Below are 16078 nucleotides of genomic sequence, written 5' to 3' on the forward strand. Positions count from 1 at the left end.
TCTCCAAGTTCCATCTTATTCTAACCACTTGTTTTCATGTAACTAACATTTTTCTATATCATGTTGGTTTTTTCTCTTTAATGCTCAGGAGCCCAGGTATAGGGGACAGTTAGGTTCATGGCCTCAGGTCTGGTAGGATTAAAATACATAACAAATGGTATTACAGGGCACTAGTAATAACAAAACCAGGTGGCATTACAGTGTACTAATGAAACAAGGGCGGTGAAGGCCTGGGGCGGGAGGCGAGGGAAGGCTACAAGGGGTCAATGGGCTGGGGGGGGGGGGGGGGGGGGGCAGGACATATGAAATACTTTCAATAATGAAGATTTAAAACACTGAAAAAAAAGAATGGGACAGGAATTTTCACCCTTTACTCGCTTATGCAGGATGAGTTAAGTAAGCAGATAACTAAAAAAATTCCTTTCCTTGTTTTAAATGCATGCCTTCATATGCACATCACTACACACTGTATTTATCTCAAAACACTTGCCTGTAAAAATGTTTATTTAGTCAAAATGGTTGCCTAGCCAAGACCGGTTTGGCTCAGTGGATAGAGCGTCAGCCTGCGGACTGAAAGGTCCCAGGTTCGATTCCGGCCAAGGGCATGTACCTGGGTTGCGGGCACATCCCCAGTAGGAGATGTGCAGGAGGCAGCTGATCGATGTTTCTCTCTCATCGATGTTTCTAACTCTCTATCCCTCTCCCTTTCTCTCTGTGAAAAATCAATAAAATGGTTGCCTAATATGATTTCCCCTGCAATGTTGTTAAAAGAAGAATGTTATTGCCGTAAGCAGGAACTCAAAAGCCCATAAAAGCCACATCTGAGTATCTGATGTATTTTATTTGTTCACATTGATCTTATTTGAGGTTAACACTACTTCATTTGACAGTTTAAAAATCATTCTGTAAACAAAATTGAAAACCAAACGGCGACAGCTAAAATAAGGACACAATGTACAGTAACATAAAGGAATGCGTTGAAAGGAATATCCTGAAGAAGCAAAGGAAACGTGACCTTGGTGATGAATTCCACAATAAGGGGGAAACCTCCAGCATCTGAAGTGAGGACAGTAATAAAAAAGAAGCATGACTCCAAAGTGCAGGTGTGCTAGCTTCATTTCCACATCCATTCAGGAAACAGACAGAGCATACTATGCTTTGTATAAAGTGACAAATTCTGCTTTAAAACATTCAGTTACACTATCTTGCAGGTTTTTACCGCCCCGCTCACGTGATCTCTACATTGATTTAATCGGAAAGATGATCATATGTGATACATGGTATAAATTTCTGGAATCTATGAAGAGTATGGAAATGGTAAAGTTTATTTATATATTTTTTGCTTTATTTGTCATGAGTAACAAGAAGCTGAAAATCCAGGATCAGAAGCATCAGTACTTTTATTCTATTTCCCCTCACGTTGCAAAAAAAATCCTGAGCCCTCAGCCATCTTCATCGCCACTTTGATTCTCTGTAACAAAAGGCTGTTCCTTTTCTCTGAATTCTGGCAGCTGACACAAATAATAGCTGGCTTTTTGAATGCAAAATGTGTCCGAATTGACCAAATAGAACCGTTAATCTGGCACCATATAAAAATCACACGTTCATAACTGTTTAGAACCTCAAATGTTTTCCCCTTGAGGGGAATATCTGCGGAATATAATTTTTGAATAGAGGACTTTTTATGAAATATATTTCAAATCTTAAAAAATAGTTTTAATGCTCCCCAAAGTGGTCTAGGATTTACCCCAGCTGACAATGCCCATTCCATTTAAGAACATCTCCTTTTCCTTACAGCTCTGATTTTATTTAAAAAGCCCAAATACACAAATGGCTGCTGCCTTATTTAGCATTAAGCAGCACTATTTTTTTTTTTTTAAACCATGTCTACAGCTCCACAGCAAGACTAAGAAGTTATAATACACACATATCACGGACAGATTCATATTTTTTTGGAATTCACTGAATATACTATATTCTGGTAAATCCCCCTTCCCCCAACAAGAGAGAGTCCTATACCTACAGCAAGGTGTTAAATATTTCTCCCACAGTTTGCATTGTGTTATATTATGAAAACAACGAGGTTTCGAGCCGGGTTCTAATAAATATTTAATTTAAAAGGAAGAAAGAAACCTCAAGACAGAAGAACATAAAAAAGACCCTTTCCTGGCCCCTCCCAGGGAAGGCAGGTCAGCCAGACAAGGCGGAGATCTCGTAGTCACTGGCCGAGGGGAGGGCCTTGCCCATCATCCTGATGTTCTTCGCACTGGTGATCCTGGCCATCATGCACACGGGCTTGTCAAAGTACTTCACCAGGGCGGGCTCCGTGAGGAGGGAGGCCAGGAACTGCTCGAAGGTGATGGCCCAGTCGCGGTCCAGGCAGGTGCTGCCGGGCAGCGCCGCGGAGCCCTGGCCGCTGCGCACCAGCACCGTGTCCTCCCCGATGTCCTCGCAGTGCAGCTTGTCCTCCTCGTGGGAGCCGGCACTCAGCACCGAGTACGAGGACATGGAGCTGTCGTCCTTGGTGTCGTCGTCGGAGATGAGCATGGAGGAGGAGGCCCCGTGGTCCCGGGGCGAGGAGTCCTCCAGCTTGATGTCTTCCATCTGCCCTCCCAGGGAGTGCTCCTCGCTGTCACCCGCCAAGCTGGCCGGGTGGGGCTCGGCGGACTCCGCCCCGTAAGGCTGGCCCGGCCCTTTCCTGGAGAAGGGCACCCCCAGGATGCCCTGGGTGCAGGCCCCGCCGCTGGCCTCCTTCGCCGGCTGGGTGATGAAGAGCTTACCCACCTCCCCGATCTCCAGCAGGAGGCTGGTCACCGCCGCCGTGGCGTGGTACAGCTCCTGCTCGTTGGGGTCCTCGCTGAACATGTTGTACATCGTCTTACACAGCTCGATGAACTGCCCCTGGGAGGGATGTGGGGAAGCACAGAGAAAGTCACCATCCCTGGGGGAGCACGGACAGGAGGGAAGCGGCCTGCAAAGCCACCTGGCATTAGGGCTCCTGAAAGATCCCCGGAAAGTCCTGTGCATGGGGGTGTTGACGCGCTCTCTAAAGGGCACCATTTTTTACAGTTTTAAAAACTTGCAACATCAGCGACAGCGGGAAGAATGAAATGATGAACCTTCACATACCCGTCCTTAGAGTTAGGACGGACTGTGCTACACAGTTGCTTCGTTACGTTTTCATCCTTTGTTGAAGTATCTCAGGGAAATCCCAGATTTCATCTCATTTAACACCTACACCCTTGGTGTAGGCATGTCAGTTTCTCCAAGGTTAACTCAGGTCCTCTCCCCCAGGACACCTCTGCTGGGGCCCCTGGACAGAGAAATGCCTTCCCGCCCCACCCACATGGCTTATCTGTTTTCCGTTAGGAAAAGTCAGCATGTCCATACTGTGTTCTAATTACCTGTGTTGTTTCGTCTCCCTCATTACACATCAGCTTTTGAAGAAAAAGATGTCAGACATCGTCATAGCTGAGCAGAGATCTGAAAACAGCTCAGCCTGGTCTTTTGAGTATCTGAGGGTGTTCTTAATGACTGGGATGAGGTGTGGACTCAAAATTTGGATATTTTGCCCTAACCGGTTTGGCTCAGTGGATAGAGCGTCGGCCTGTGGACTGAAGGATCCCAGGTTCGATTCCGGTCAAGGGCATGTACCTTGGTTTCGGGCACATCCCCAGTAGGGGGTGTGCAGGAGGCAGCTGATCAATATTTCTCTCTCATCGATGTTTCTAACTCTCTATCCCTCTCCCTTCCTCTCTGTAAAAAATCAATAAAATATATTTTTAAAAAAATTTGGATATTTTGTGATTCACATTTCCTCTGAGAGGTCATTTTCTCACAACTGAGCATATTTTTGATGCACAAAATAGGTGTAAACAGATACTACCTAAGTGCCCAAGCTATCATTGCCTTTGAGGGGGTATTTATTCTGTATTTATCTACGACCAGGAAACAGAGTCGTCAGGTTTAATATGAATGAACTGAACTGTCGAGAGCTTACCTGATTCAATTTGGGTAAATCCTTTGCATTCTTTGATTTTGACTTGTTTTCTGTAGTCCAGAGCCTCAGATAAATACGATTTTCTTGAGAATTTGCCCTCTTCCCTAAAACCCAGATATGAAGAAGTGTTCAAACACCAAGAAACAGTGTCCAACCGGCAGGAAGGTAAACGTATAGAAGGGAGTCTGTACCTCTGTCTGGCTTCAGACTCACGGTGACGAAGCCATCGTCTGCGCTGTGCTTGCTTCTGCTCTCCAAGCCAACCACTGCCAAGGAATATTCAGAAGAAAAAGTAGACTGTTACGTAATGAACCTCTCCATTTAGCATTTGTAGTAGGAAACAGAGAGACCACTAGGTAGGGTTGTCTGACTTAGCAAAAACAAAACAAAACAAAAACCCAGCACACTGAGTTAAATTTGAATTGAAGATCAACAACAAATCATGTTTTAGTGTGTGTCCCAAATAGTGCCTGGGACCCACATGCTAAACAAACTGCCAACTGCTTATTTGAAATCAAATGTTACGGGCTGTCCCGTAATTTATCTGACAACCCTATTTCTAGGTGAAGAAATACCCTCCTCAGGATGCTTTATCACAACTGGGGTTTAGTGTACAATCAGGAAATAAAGGGATGACAATACGGCGTCTTCAGGACAGAAAAAGGGGTGGCGCTTGCTCTGGTGAATCTTGATTTCCCCCCCCCCCCCCCCCCCCCGTTACACTGCCATCCTAGCTTTGCAACCAGGAGACGGATTTTCTGTCAGGCCCCGCAAAAGACCAAAAACTCACTTTCTAAAAACAAACGAAAATCCATGTTGATAAAAGAAACAAAAGTTATATGTTTCAAAACTCCTTCAGATTTATAATCTGGCATTTCGAAAATATGACTTTCCGGGAAACCACTTTTAACTTTTTTTTTCCTTCTTAAAACAGGAGGTTACAAAGCACATGGGCACTTTGAAAGAGAGAGGACAGCACCAGCTTCCGCCAGTGTCAGCGGTGGGAGGGCCTGCAGCGCTTCTTCAACCATCCACAAGGGGACTGTCTGTCCGGTATCTGACCTTGACTGCATTTAGTGTCCAAGCAATCCCAGTGGCTTTGAAGACAGAGTGAGGACAACATACTACATGTCACTGAGAAAGTCCTCTCCTCTTCACGTTGAAATGATTTAGCCAACAAGTATAGGTATTCAAAACTAATGTACGGTAAGCCCATGCAATGGATAGCATACAACCATTTAAAACCATGTTTTTAGAGAATGTTTAATGATGTGGTAGCATGCTTACTGGATTTGAAGTGAAAAAACAGGATATAAAACTGCAGAGGCGGTTTGATCCCAATTTCATATATATATATGACTATAATTACATATATGAATAAAAAAGACTGGAAAGAAATATTTTAAGATATTATTAGTTACCTTTGTATTACAAGCTTTAAAGATCTCTTTAGCTTATTTTATATGTTATATCTGTTTTTAAAATTTCAACACAAAGCAATAGTACCTTTGGAGTTGGCTGCCTGAGGTCACCTAGGTAATAGCATAGAGATTCTGTCCAAAGCACTGGCCCTCAATTCCTAGCGCCAATAGTGAGTTTGGGTCTGGCTCACTCCTCTATAGACTCAGTGACTTAGGGCTCACAGTTAAAGGCAGGTCTCAGCTGTGCTTATTCTGGGATGGCAGGATTTAAGAGGCAAAAGGACTCAGGATCAACCCACGTTTACTGTCAGACTTGGGCAAGCCATGAAGCTGCCTCAGGATGAATTAGAAGGCAGGTAACCCACTGCAGTGGCAAGCTGAGAGACGCTGCTTAATCATGCAAGACAAAGCAGTACGGGACTTAATGTAATAAGTTGGGGATATACACAACGAGATGGATCATGTCTCTGTGGACCTAACAACCACAGAGTCAGCACTCGGCAAGCTTTTTCTGTAAATGCAGGGTGAGGTAGTTGTTCGTATGAAAAACAGTACAATAATTAACAACTAACAATACAAAGATAAACTCTGTGTTTATACTCAGAAGTATAAATCTACTTTCGCCCACCCTCTATCTTAGGCCCTGCAGGCGGTGTGTCTCCACCCCAGCTCCCAAGTCCACCTCTGTAGCATGAAAGCAGCCGTGGACAGCCGTGGACAACATACAAATGAATAACAGCTCGGCTGTGTTCCAGAAAAACTTTATTTATAGGCACTAAAGCTTAAATTTGATACAATTTTCCCATGTCATGAAAGATTACTTGTGATTTTTTTTAAAACAATTTAAAAATGTCAGAACCATTTTGAGTGCACAGGCTGTACAAACAGGCCGTGGGCCAGATCTGGCCCCCCGGGCTGGAATTTGCAGACATCTATCACAGAGCAGGGGCGGATCTGAGAGAACGCTTTCTGATATAATGCTTGTCCGGATTGGGGACAGCAGCATAGTAACAGCATGACGAGCTTACTGAGCCTGACCCGACAGGGAGAGGGGAGCAGAGTGCACAGCCTGGCGGACGTGTCTTCTCTAAGCTAGTGGACATGAGGCCCATGATCCCTTCAGTGGCCTGAAGTACCTGACCCCCAATAGTTGCCCAAATTCAAAAATCTTATCAAGTAACATATCAAGCAAGCATAGCCATATACTAGGTGTACCAGTTAATAATGCGGATTTTTTTCACTAGATGGAGTTACACATATGTTGATATATACGCGATTTGATATGTATGCATGTATGCTATTTTGTTGTATTGACAACAAGCTTCAAAACTTCATATGTCAAATTTGCTGAAGGTGTTAATATCATAGATATTTTTACACTTAAAAATGTTCAATTTTGTGCCAAAAAAAGAGCATTTGCGGGAAGTTTTAATTCATTACTTTGTTTTGAAGAAAAGTGCTGCTGAACACTTCAGAAAGCTTATGGTGAATATGCTCCATCTCAAGATACATGTGAATGCAGGTTTAAAAGTGATGATTTCGATGTGAAAGACAAAGAATGTCCAGGTCAACCGAAAAAGTTTGAAGACCAACAATTACAAGCATTATTGGATGAAGATGTGTGTCAAACTCAAAAACAACTTGCAGAAAGATTAAACGTTGCTCAGCAAACAATTTCCGATCATTTACAAGCAATGGGAAAAATTTTAAAAGAAGGAAAAGGTGTGCCACATCAACTGAACAAAAGACAAGTGGAAAACTGAAAAGTTATCAGTAAAATGTTGCTTCAAAGACACGAAAAAAAGTCTTTTTTGCATTGAATTGTGACTGGCGATGAAAAGTGGATTTATTTTGAGAATCCCAAATGCACAAAATCATGGGTTGATCCAGGTCAACCATCAACATCAACTACGAGGCCAAATCGCTTCAGAAAGAAGACAATGCTCTAAGTTTGGTGGGATCAGGAAGGTGTGGTGTATTATGAGCTTCTAAAATCAGGTGAAACCGTTCATACTGATCGCTATGGACAACAAATAGTCGATTTGAACCACGCTTTGATCGTGAAACGACCAGAATATGCCAGAAGACACACAAAGTAATTTTGCTTCATGAAAACGCACCATTACACACTTTAAAACCAGTTAAAGACACGTTAAAAGATCTTGCCTGGGAAGTATTAACCCACCCGCTGTATTCACCAGACCTTGCTCCTTCAGATTCTCACTTGTTCCGATCCATGGCACACACACTTTCTGAGCAGCATTTCAAAATGTACAAAGAAGTGGAAAATTGGGTGTCTGAATGGTTTGCCTCAAAACAAGAAAAGTTCTATTGGGACGGTATCCACAAATTACATGAAAGATGGGGGAAATGTGTAGCTAGTGATGGACATTACTTTGAATAAAGCACTTTTGATGTTTCTCTTGAAATTGTGTTTTCTTTGGTTACAAAATCTGCCATTATTAACCGGTACACCTAGTTACTTCTTTGACTGACTAGCTTTAGAGGTAACTTTTTCCAGTGGCAGAGGGCTCTGTGGAAGAGAAATATAGTACCCTGGTGAAAAAAGCCACTTACCATGTGTGCATTCTGGGGTGATATCTTCAAAGAAATATTGAGTTGCTTCAAAAGCAGAATCTGGCTCATCTTGATCAGAGGATGGCTCTGGAGAGGGCAGGAAAGGTCATTGTCACACAGGCAGGGCCACGAATGCTGACCCTGTGCTGTACTCGTTAAAGAAGTGACCCAGGACGGGATGAGGCACTAACGGTACCCAGGTGGGGGAGGGTCACAACCTAAAGTTTTACCCTATCTCTATCCTAGCGCCAACTCTGTCTCTAATTGTTTTGTTAGATAGATCCCAGCTAGAGGCCAACGTTGTTTAAAACTTACATTCTCATCCATCTTTCCTACTTGTTTCTGTCAGGGATAGAACTACTGCTCCTAGCTTCAGCGTCTCAGAGTCTCTGGAATTTCATGTGCTGCCAAATGCTAGTTATTCTTTCTCTCGCAGAGACTGCTCTTTGCTGTCAACACAACTCATACTCTGACAGGTAAATGACTGCAGACTCAAGGAGCCGACTCAGGAAGTTACGTAGAGCGTCATTATTCAGTTCACTCTTAGTGACCAGTGAGTGATTTTGTGTATCGAAAAGAGGCAAACAGGTCATGGTTACGTGCATGTGCCGCTGTGTGTGGCTCACTTACCAGGCAAGACATGCATTTTGTACAGGAGTTTGAGTTTCTCTGTGAGGTCCCCATGGCAGGCAGCACCTAGAATTCCCAAAACACCAACATGAAACGCACCATGTGTTAGAAACTCCTCCAGGCTTAGCATTCCCTGGAAAAGTCTACTTTTTACAAGTTGAAACCAAGACTCGAGGTCACAGAAGGTCTGGCTAGGGTATGTTTGGGTCAAGAGCTCTGGAACCAGGATTCCTGGTTTCAAACCCTTTGTTCCTAGTCTGTGACCTTGGGAGAGTCAGATAGGAAACAATCAGAGGTTCACACCGAGCCCAAGGTACTAGAGAACTCTCAGTTGAAACTGACTCATTCAACATTGCACTTTGGGGCCTGTGTTCAGTCACGCAATCACCGACTTCCAGACGCTTCCACCTTCTCCATTCACAATGAGGTACAACTAGTTACTTCTTTGACTGACTAGCTTTGGAGGTAACTTTTTCCAGTGGCAGAGGGCTCTGGATAATGGCGGATTTTGTAATCTGTCCAATGACCAGCTGCATCATGGCATCTGTGATGTGTTTAGAGACTCTTACCTTTCGGCAACACAACTGGAGAAGGAGATACAGCTAATTCATGGCTGCTGATAGCAATCCCTTATTTCTAATTTCATTATAGACCATTTATTTGTTCAGATTTCTAGAGGAATCTTTCTGGGGATTGATATTAAAGTTACAGATCCATCTTCAGCAACTTTCATGTTTTAATTTTTAAAAACTTGAACAGAATTTCGCTTTTCTGGCTAACTTGTCTGTCTCCATCACTGTACCTGACCCATGTGCCCGACAACAGCTCAGAATTCTCCCAGTCATCTGGGCGGTGATTTGCTCTGCTCAAGAACTCCCTGCATTTTAAGAGGCTTACGTATTCTTTTTCCACGTTTTCTCTCTTTTGGACTCTCCTTTATTGATAATTTTGTAAAGTATTTTTCTTATTGGAGTTAACTGCACTAAGTAAATTAAATATTTCTATTTATCTCTATCACGTTCTATATGCAGAACCTCTCATTTTCCTCTTCCTTATTCTTGTTCAAAGATAATTTTTAAAAGAACAACCCTTTTTCATAGACACCAATATAATAGTAAGTTAGGGTAGGGTCAAAGGGGTCCTTAGCCTTGTCTGGATTGTCTTACTTTTTAAAAAAGTCAAATACCTAAGTATATTCTATGTGTACTTAAAAATTAATAACTCCTTCTTCACTAAAAAAACAAAACAAAACAAACAAAAAACACATCGTGTTTGCTGTCTTTGGCATGGAGTAATTAGGAAAAAATGAGCTTTTGAGACAGCACTCATACAAACCCTGGGCCCAGCGTGTGCTAACTGTGCGTCCAGTTCAGTTCAGTAACAGATAAATGTCCCAGCAAGTTACTTAACTTCTCTGAGCTTCCATTTCTTTAACTGAAAATGAGGAATCTAAAAATAAGCACATAGGTAGTAATAGTAACAGCACACACCGTGCCTCCAGGAGGCCTGGGTTTGAACTACAGCTTTGCCGTGTCCTTTAGGCACAGGAAATGCACATGAAGCGTGAGGGCAATGCCTGGCTCAGAGTCAATGCTGTGTAAATGTTAGACATCATACTGCTGTGACCTCAAAGGGCTGCTGTCTGGATGCAGTGATTAAGGACAAAGTCCACAGCATCAGAACAGTGCCTGCCCTTAACCAAGGCCAGTTCCTCCACGTCCCCATATTTTTGAGTACTTTACACAAGTAATTTTTTCTTACCCAAGAGGACCTCATCTACACCTCTTCGCCTTTTTAAAGACTATCAGCTTTCTCTGGCCTTCCAATCACTATTCTGTAAGATTCAGGGCACCTTTTGGAACCAACATTGGCTCTGTGCCTGCCACCTTCATCCTTCCTGGGCATGTCCTTTTAAAGTATGTGGCCCAAGGTCACCAAGTGGCACAATTAGGAAAAGAACATTTTTCCTTCTTCTCTCATTCTGGCAGCCTGACAATGCCTGCTACACCCAGGACTCGTATCTGTCGGCCAAGCTCAACGACGAGGTGGCCTTTCCCCTCAATGCCAAGTGAAGGACAGTCCACTAGGATAGAGGGCAGTGAGCAGGTCAGACAGCAAGGCTGCCAGGCAGAAACCACACGCTGCTGGTGTGCCTTCTCGTGAGCTCTGGTCCTTCCTCCCGCTAACTCCTCGCTAACGAGAGAAAAGGCTGTCCTGCAGACTGTGGAGCTGTGTGGGTCTCTCAGGCCTTTATTAAAAACATCATGAAATGCTTCTTTGAAATTTAATGAAACATTTTATATATAATAAAAATATAATTTTTTTTTTGGTCAAAGACAAGCAATCTGCCCAAACATTTCTGCCGTAGACCAATTCCAGCATGTCATAATTTCAAGAGTTTCATCAAAAGGTTGATGAGACTTGGGGACTCAACAGGGTTGAGTCACACATGTCGTCACCTGTTGGGAATGGCTAAAGGCATTTCCCCAAACCTGAATAGGAAACTGATTGCGGCTGCCAGACAGTTAAAGGGCATCTTAATCTACATGTTATTGCCTCCTACTGGCCAAACACCTGAACAGCCGTAGGCTATTCCCCAAACTGACAATGCTTCTTACCCTTTGAAACCTTACCCTTTGAAGTGTATTATCTCCACCTTGCCTTAGGACAAATTGTGTTAATAAAAGCAAGGGTCCTAGATAAGGTGGGACTCTTCAGTTCCTTTTACCTGAAGGTCCTCTGACCCCCAATGCCTTTCAAAATTATATCTCATCTCCGGACTCTTTATTAGTCTCTGGATTTCTATGTCATCTATGCACAGCCTTTTCCAGATTCCTGAACCCTTCCTGATGCTGGGACATGAACCCCGGCATAAATGGACGCCCGAAGTGGGACTAGAGCGCCAACAATAAATGGTGTCCTGAACTGAGGCTTTCTGAACCCTGGAAACACCAACAATACATTTCTTTTTCTCCGGTAAAGTTATCACGGTCTGTGGTTTCAGTGTTGAGGGTGGCATTTTATTGTCTTGTGAATTCTCTGATTTTTTTTAACTAGTGGTGGGGCCTATCTAATGTCGAAGACAATGATTTAATAATATAGTATATCCATGAGCTCAAAATGAGTTTTACAATCAGTTTGCAAGCCCTAAAATGTGCCGCTCTGCCCTCTAACCCCAATCTTCTGAGGCAGAGAGGGCTATGGCCCTGGGGCCAGCCAGCACTGCGCACCACAGGCGTTACTACCCACCGTGCCCTCCCAGGTCATGCAGCCACATCACATCCTTACTCAGCCCAGAGACAAACTCTCGGAAGTTAATCAGAGAGTCTCCGTTTTCGTCTAGTAACTGGAACAGGCGGGAGGCCAGCACGTCGGAGTGAGCTCCACAGGCCCAGGGAAAGAGAAGAGCAAACATCCCCTTGAACTGCTCGAAGTCAATGCGGTACTGTTCGAGGTAAGGCAGGCTGGGGTCGTGCCGGTCCAGCGCGTTGCTGCTCCCGCCCCAGTAGCAGCTGGTGAGATGTTCTGCCTGAAAACACAAAGGACAGGACGGTTCGGAGGACTCTACCTCAGAGCAGGTGCCAGGGAGAAAGGCCGCCCTCATGTTTGGAAACAGGCTTCTGGTCAACCCGTGTGCACCTCCTGGGGCACCGCTCTGATCTTAGGGCTCCTCTGTTTCCGCCTCCTGTTCTATCTCCACCTGAACCCCTCTCAACCGCCCCAGCTCCATGGCAACCATCTCTGCAGTTAACATCGGGCAGGAAAGATCCGGTTCAGTTACTGGAGTAGGTGAAGAAAGAAAGGGAACCCCCACCCCAGTCTTCTTCCTCTTATGCACACCCTCCAAGCATTTTAAGAAATAACTCCCTTGAAGACGAACACTTTTTTTTATTTAAAAGAAATAAAGAGAACGTTAACCTGAAAAGCATCCGTCATTTAGGCCATGTAACTACTTTGTTCTCTGGGTGAGAATGACAAAGTCCAGGGCTCAAGTGGCCCACACAGGTCATCCAACCGTTAGCCAAAGCCCACCATAATGACATTCTGTGTCCCCGTTCATAATTTACTGTCCCATAAACCCTGGTCACCAAAATCACACAAACATCATCCTAGCCATGCAGCATTCAAGCTGTGAACGGGTGGCCCGTTCTCACTCATCTGAAATAGCTTAGAGCAGGTAGGGGGAGGAGCCACTGTGGGGAGGAGAGGAGTGGAGAGAGCTTCCTGTTTCCGTCCTTGGAAGAGAGGCAGCCTCTCTCCTCCTGAGGTCATATTGATTGTGGAAGAAACAGATGCCTGTTCTAGGAAGACCGCAAAGATCACACATATAGAAAGGACCAGAAGAATCTGCCCTCCTCACCACCAACCCGCCCCGCCCCCCCCAACACACACACGAGTTAGTGCTGGGTGGTAGGGGGGGGAGGAGATGGCCATGAAAACAGGGCTGCATTTTTATTTAATTCCCTGTTTTACTATTTCACTATAAGCATGTATAAATATTACCACATAACAAAGCACTTTCAGAACAGTTCTTTCCCCCTCGCCCAGAGGTTCTGAAAAGGTGGGGGAGTGAGTCCGTTGTGAGTGTGAAGCAATTCCATTTTGCTCTCACTTACAAAGGAGCAAAGACCAATGTTTTTATCGCAGTGGTGTACTGGGAATTGCAGTTAACAACCTAGAAAAGAGGGGAGGAGGAGTAGGGATGAGAGGAGGAAGAAGAGGTGGAAAAAAGAGGCAAAACCAGGTTTTCTGCAATGTAGTCCCTAGGAGAATACTGGGAGGCTGTGGTAGTTCACCGGGGCTTGGGGACGCATTCCAGGCTACAGGCGGAGGCAGGGGTGATATCAGAGGAGGGAGGTGGAGGCTGAAGTCCCAGGGGCTGTACTGCACTCTGATCTATCACCAGTGATACCCGTCTCTGGGTGGCACATGTTGGTGACACATCCCTGGGAGGGGTCCCCTTTACCTGAATGATGTCAGTGGATAAAGGTTACCCAGGGCATCCTATATAATAAAAGGCTAATATGCAAATTGTCCCCTCCACCGGGAGTTCGACCAGGGGGTGGGGTCGTCCGGCCAACCTCCCACATCCCCCAATCAGGGCAGGCCAGCTGGACCCACCCGTGCATGAATTCGTGCATCGGGCCTCTGGTTTCCTCCTAACTACGGCACCCACGGGACTTTGAAACCAGCCTGAATGTGGTAGAGACACTTTCACGGCGCTCATAACCCTCAGGAAAGACAAGCCGTGAAGATCATCATCGCCCTGCTCTCGGCTGAATCCCACAGCCCATCATCTGGGGATGGGGCGCAGAGATTGAAAAAGAACCGAAGTGATGAACTGGAAAGAGTTCAAAAGAAACTAGGGCAAAGGGGTTCTGGACCACATTTTCCACCAAATCTGTGTCAAGGTGGCAGCCTTTCACCTTTCCTACCAAGTTTTAGCCCAAAGCCCAACAGTATGTGCCTTGGAGAGGACGGCATCTTACCTTTGCAGCTGTAGGGACCCCCCCAGAAGAGCTGAAAGGTCTGGTAGGGTGGGTGTCTGACACATAGTCATGTCTCCATAGCGTTTAATAAGTTAAAGCCAGTTAGTGTTCAAAGACTCAAGACAGAGTCCATAACTGAAGTTTTTATCTTGGTTGCACAGAGACTCCTTCCCATCCCTGCCACCAATGAGGGTCTCGGATTCTTTCTCGGGGTGGGGAACTCGTGTTTGTAACACACCGAGGGCAGGGTTACAGAGTGTAAGAAACACTGGCTTTCTTCAGGCACAACCTAAGGGTACGGATGACACACCTTGTACCTGCAGGTGCACGGACGAGAGTGAAGGGTGCTCAGGTAAGAAGTGGCTCAACTGATCTCTGGAGCTGGGACTTCTCACCGCCAGCCCCGCCCCTCCTTTTCCGGTGTCCCCTATGACGGCCTCCTCTTTCTAATGCATATCCCTTTCCATTATCTGTCCATGGTCTTGCTGCCTCCAGCTGCTACTCCCAATTCTGTTTAGTTACCCCAAATCCTGGCCCTCTCTCCCCACTCCCCTGTGAAGCAGAGCTCTTCCCGGTCTTCAGAATCCCTTCAAAATTGGATCTCAATTGGATCATTATATTCTTTTGTTTTGCTTCAACTTGGATCATTATCTTTGTCCTTTAAGATACAAAGAGGGACCCTTTTCTTATCGATAACCACTTAGACCAAGCAATTAGTTGCAGGGCTTTAGCGATATGGGTAAAGGGCACACTATGGAGACTTCACTCTCAAGTGCTAAATGCAGGCTGGTGGGGGCGCTGTTGTCCACTCTGTGGGTCACAGGGCTGGGTGGACAAAGCACATCACTAACCAGCTATGAAACCTCAGTCTCTCTGTGCCCACATCCAAAGTATGTAGAGTGTGTACCAGATTGATAATTAACCACAATTTACTTCTGTACTCAACATACATGTTTGGAGCACCTACCGGGGTCAGACAGTATGCCCGACATTAGTGAAACTAAAATAAATAGAACATCCCAATACAGCTATCACATTCCGATTCTAAATTCTATTCGTGTTCAACTCGGACCTTTATGTTTGTGCCTTTATGGTTTGTTCTCATACTATCTTTGGGTCAGGGATCAAACCTGTAACCCAGGTACATGCCCTTGACCGGGAATTGAACCTGCTACCCCTTGGTGGGTGGGCCGACATTCCAACCACCCAATCACACTGGCCAGGGCTGTTCCTGTACTAATTTTACAGTCTTCAAGACAGCCCAGTTTATTTCTGGCAGTAAAAGACACCATATACAAGCTACCCAGTTAGAGATCGTGATAAAATTGGTACCAGCATAAAAGGTATCTTTTAAATTTTTTTCCCCTGTCAATTGCACATTTTCACCTAAGATGTTCATAATGATGGCTATGACTAAACTATTTTTTCTAAAGAAAAAAAATCTGCATTGCTTTACTTCAATAACATAATATTTTCTGGTATGGGCTGAATTATGAAATGGAAATCACAAAAATGTAGGTTCGAATGGAAAAAGACATGCAGGTTATGATTAGAATAATACAAGAAGAAACTGTTTTGTGTACTCACAGCTGTAAACCTACTTCTGTGCACCCCTATATATAAAGTAGTAAGTCCAAGGAAATTGATAAAATATTATATGGAGTAGAAGAAAGCTAACACATCCACTTTGAGTTAGAAGAATATGAATATGTTTATTTTTCATATTAGTATTCCATTTTTATGCTCTCAGCTCTATCTTCCTATTTATGCACATTGTAATTCACGCTTTCCCTTAAAAATGTAACAGAAAAATCTAGAATTTAATTATTAAAGAGAATTTTTTAATCCCCTGAATGTACACAAATTTACTTTGAAACTCACCTTGAAAAGAGCATACAGTTCTTCCAGTTCGTCGATGGTAAAGGACGTTTCTGTCACAATGGTCCGCACCTATTAAAAGA

The 16078-nt window shown here is 44.4% G+C and overlaps 1 protein-coding gene across 1 annotated transcript in view; it reads right to left on the minus strand.

The window, feature by feature from the left end:
* Window positions 1-822: 822 nt before the first annotated feature.
* Window positions 823-16078, minus strand: part of TBC1D9 (TBC1 domain family member 9) — an 85205-nt gene continuing 69949 nt past the window's right edge. The window contains exons 15-21 of the mRNA XM_070415218.1: window positions 15999-16067; window positions 11917-12157; window positions 8629-8694; window positions 7999-8085; window positions 4192-4266; window positions 4001-4104; window positions 823-2901 (exon numbers count right to left, since the gene is read on the minus strand). Coding sequence (XP_070271319.1) covers window positions 2191-2901; window positions 4001-4104; window positions 4192-4266; window positions 7999-8085; window positions 8629-8694; window positions 11917-12157; window positions 15999-16067 — 1353 coding nt within the window. The 3' untranslated portion in view covers window positions 823-2190. The remainder of the gene's footprint in view (window positions 2902-4000; window positions 4105-4191; window positions 4267-7998; window positions 8086-8628; window positions 8695-11916; window positions 12158-15998; window positions 16068-16078) is intronic.

The sequence above is a fragment of the Myotis yumanensis genome, unplaced genomic scaffold (genome assembly GCF_028538775.1).
Source record: "Myotis yumanensis isolate MYYU_CA2020_CCGP unplaced genomic scaffold, mMyoYum1.0.hap1 SCAF_5, whole genome shotgun sequence".
Classification (NCBI taxonomy): domain Eukaryota; kingdom Metazoa; phylum Chordata; class Mammalia; order Chiroptera; family Vespertilionidae; genus Myotis; species Myotis yumanensis.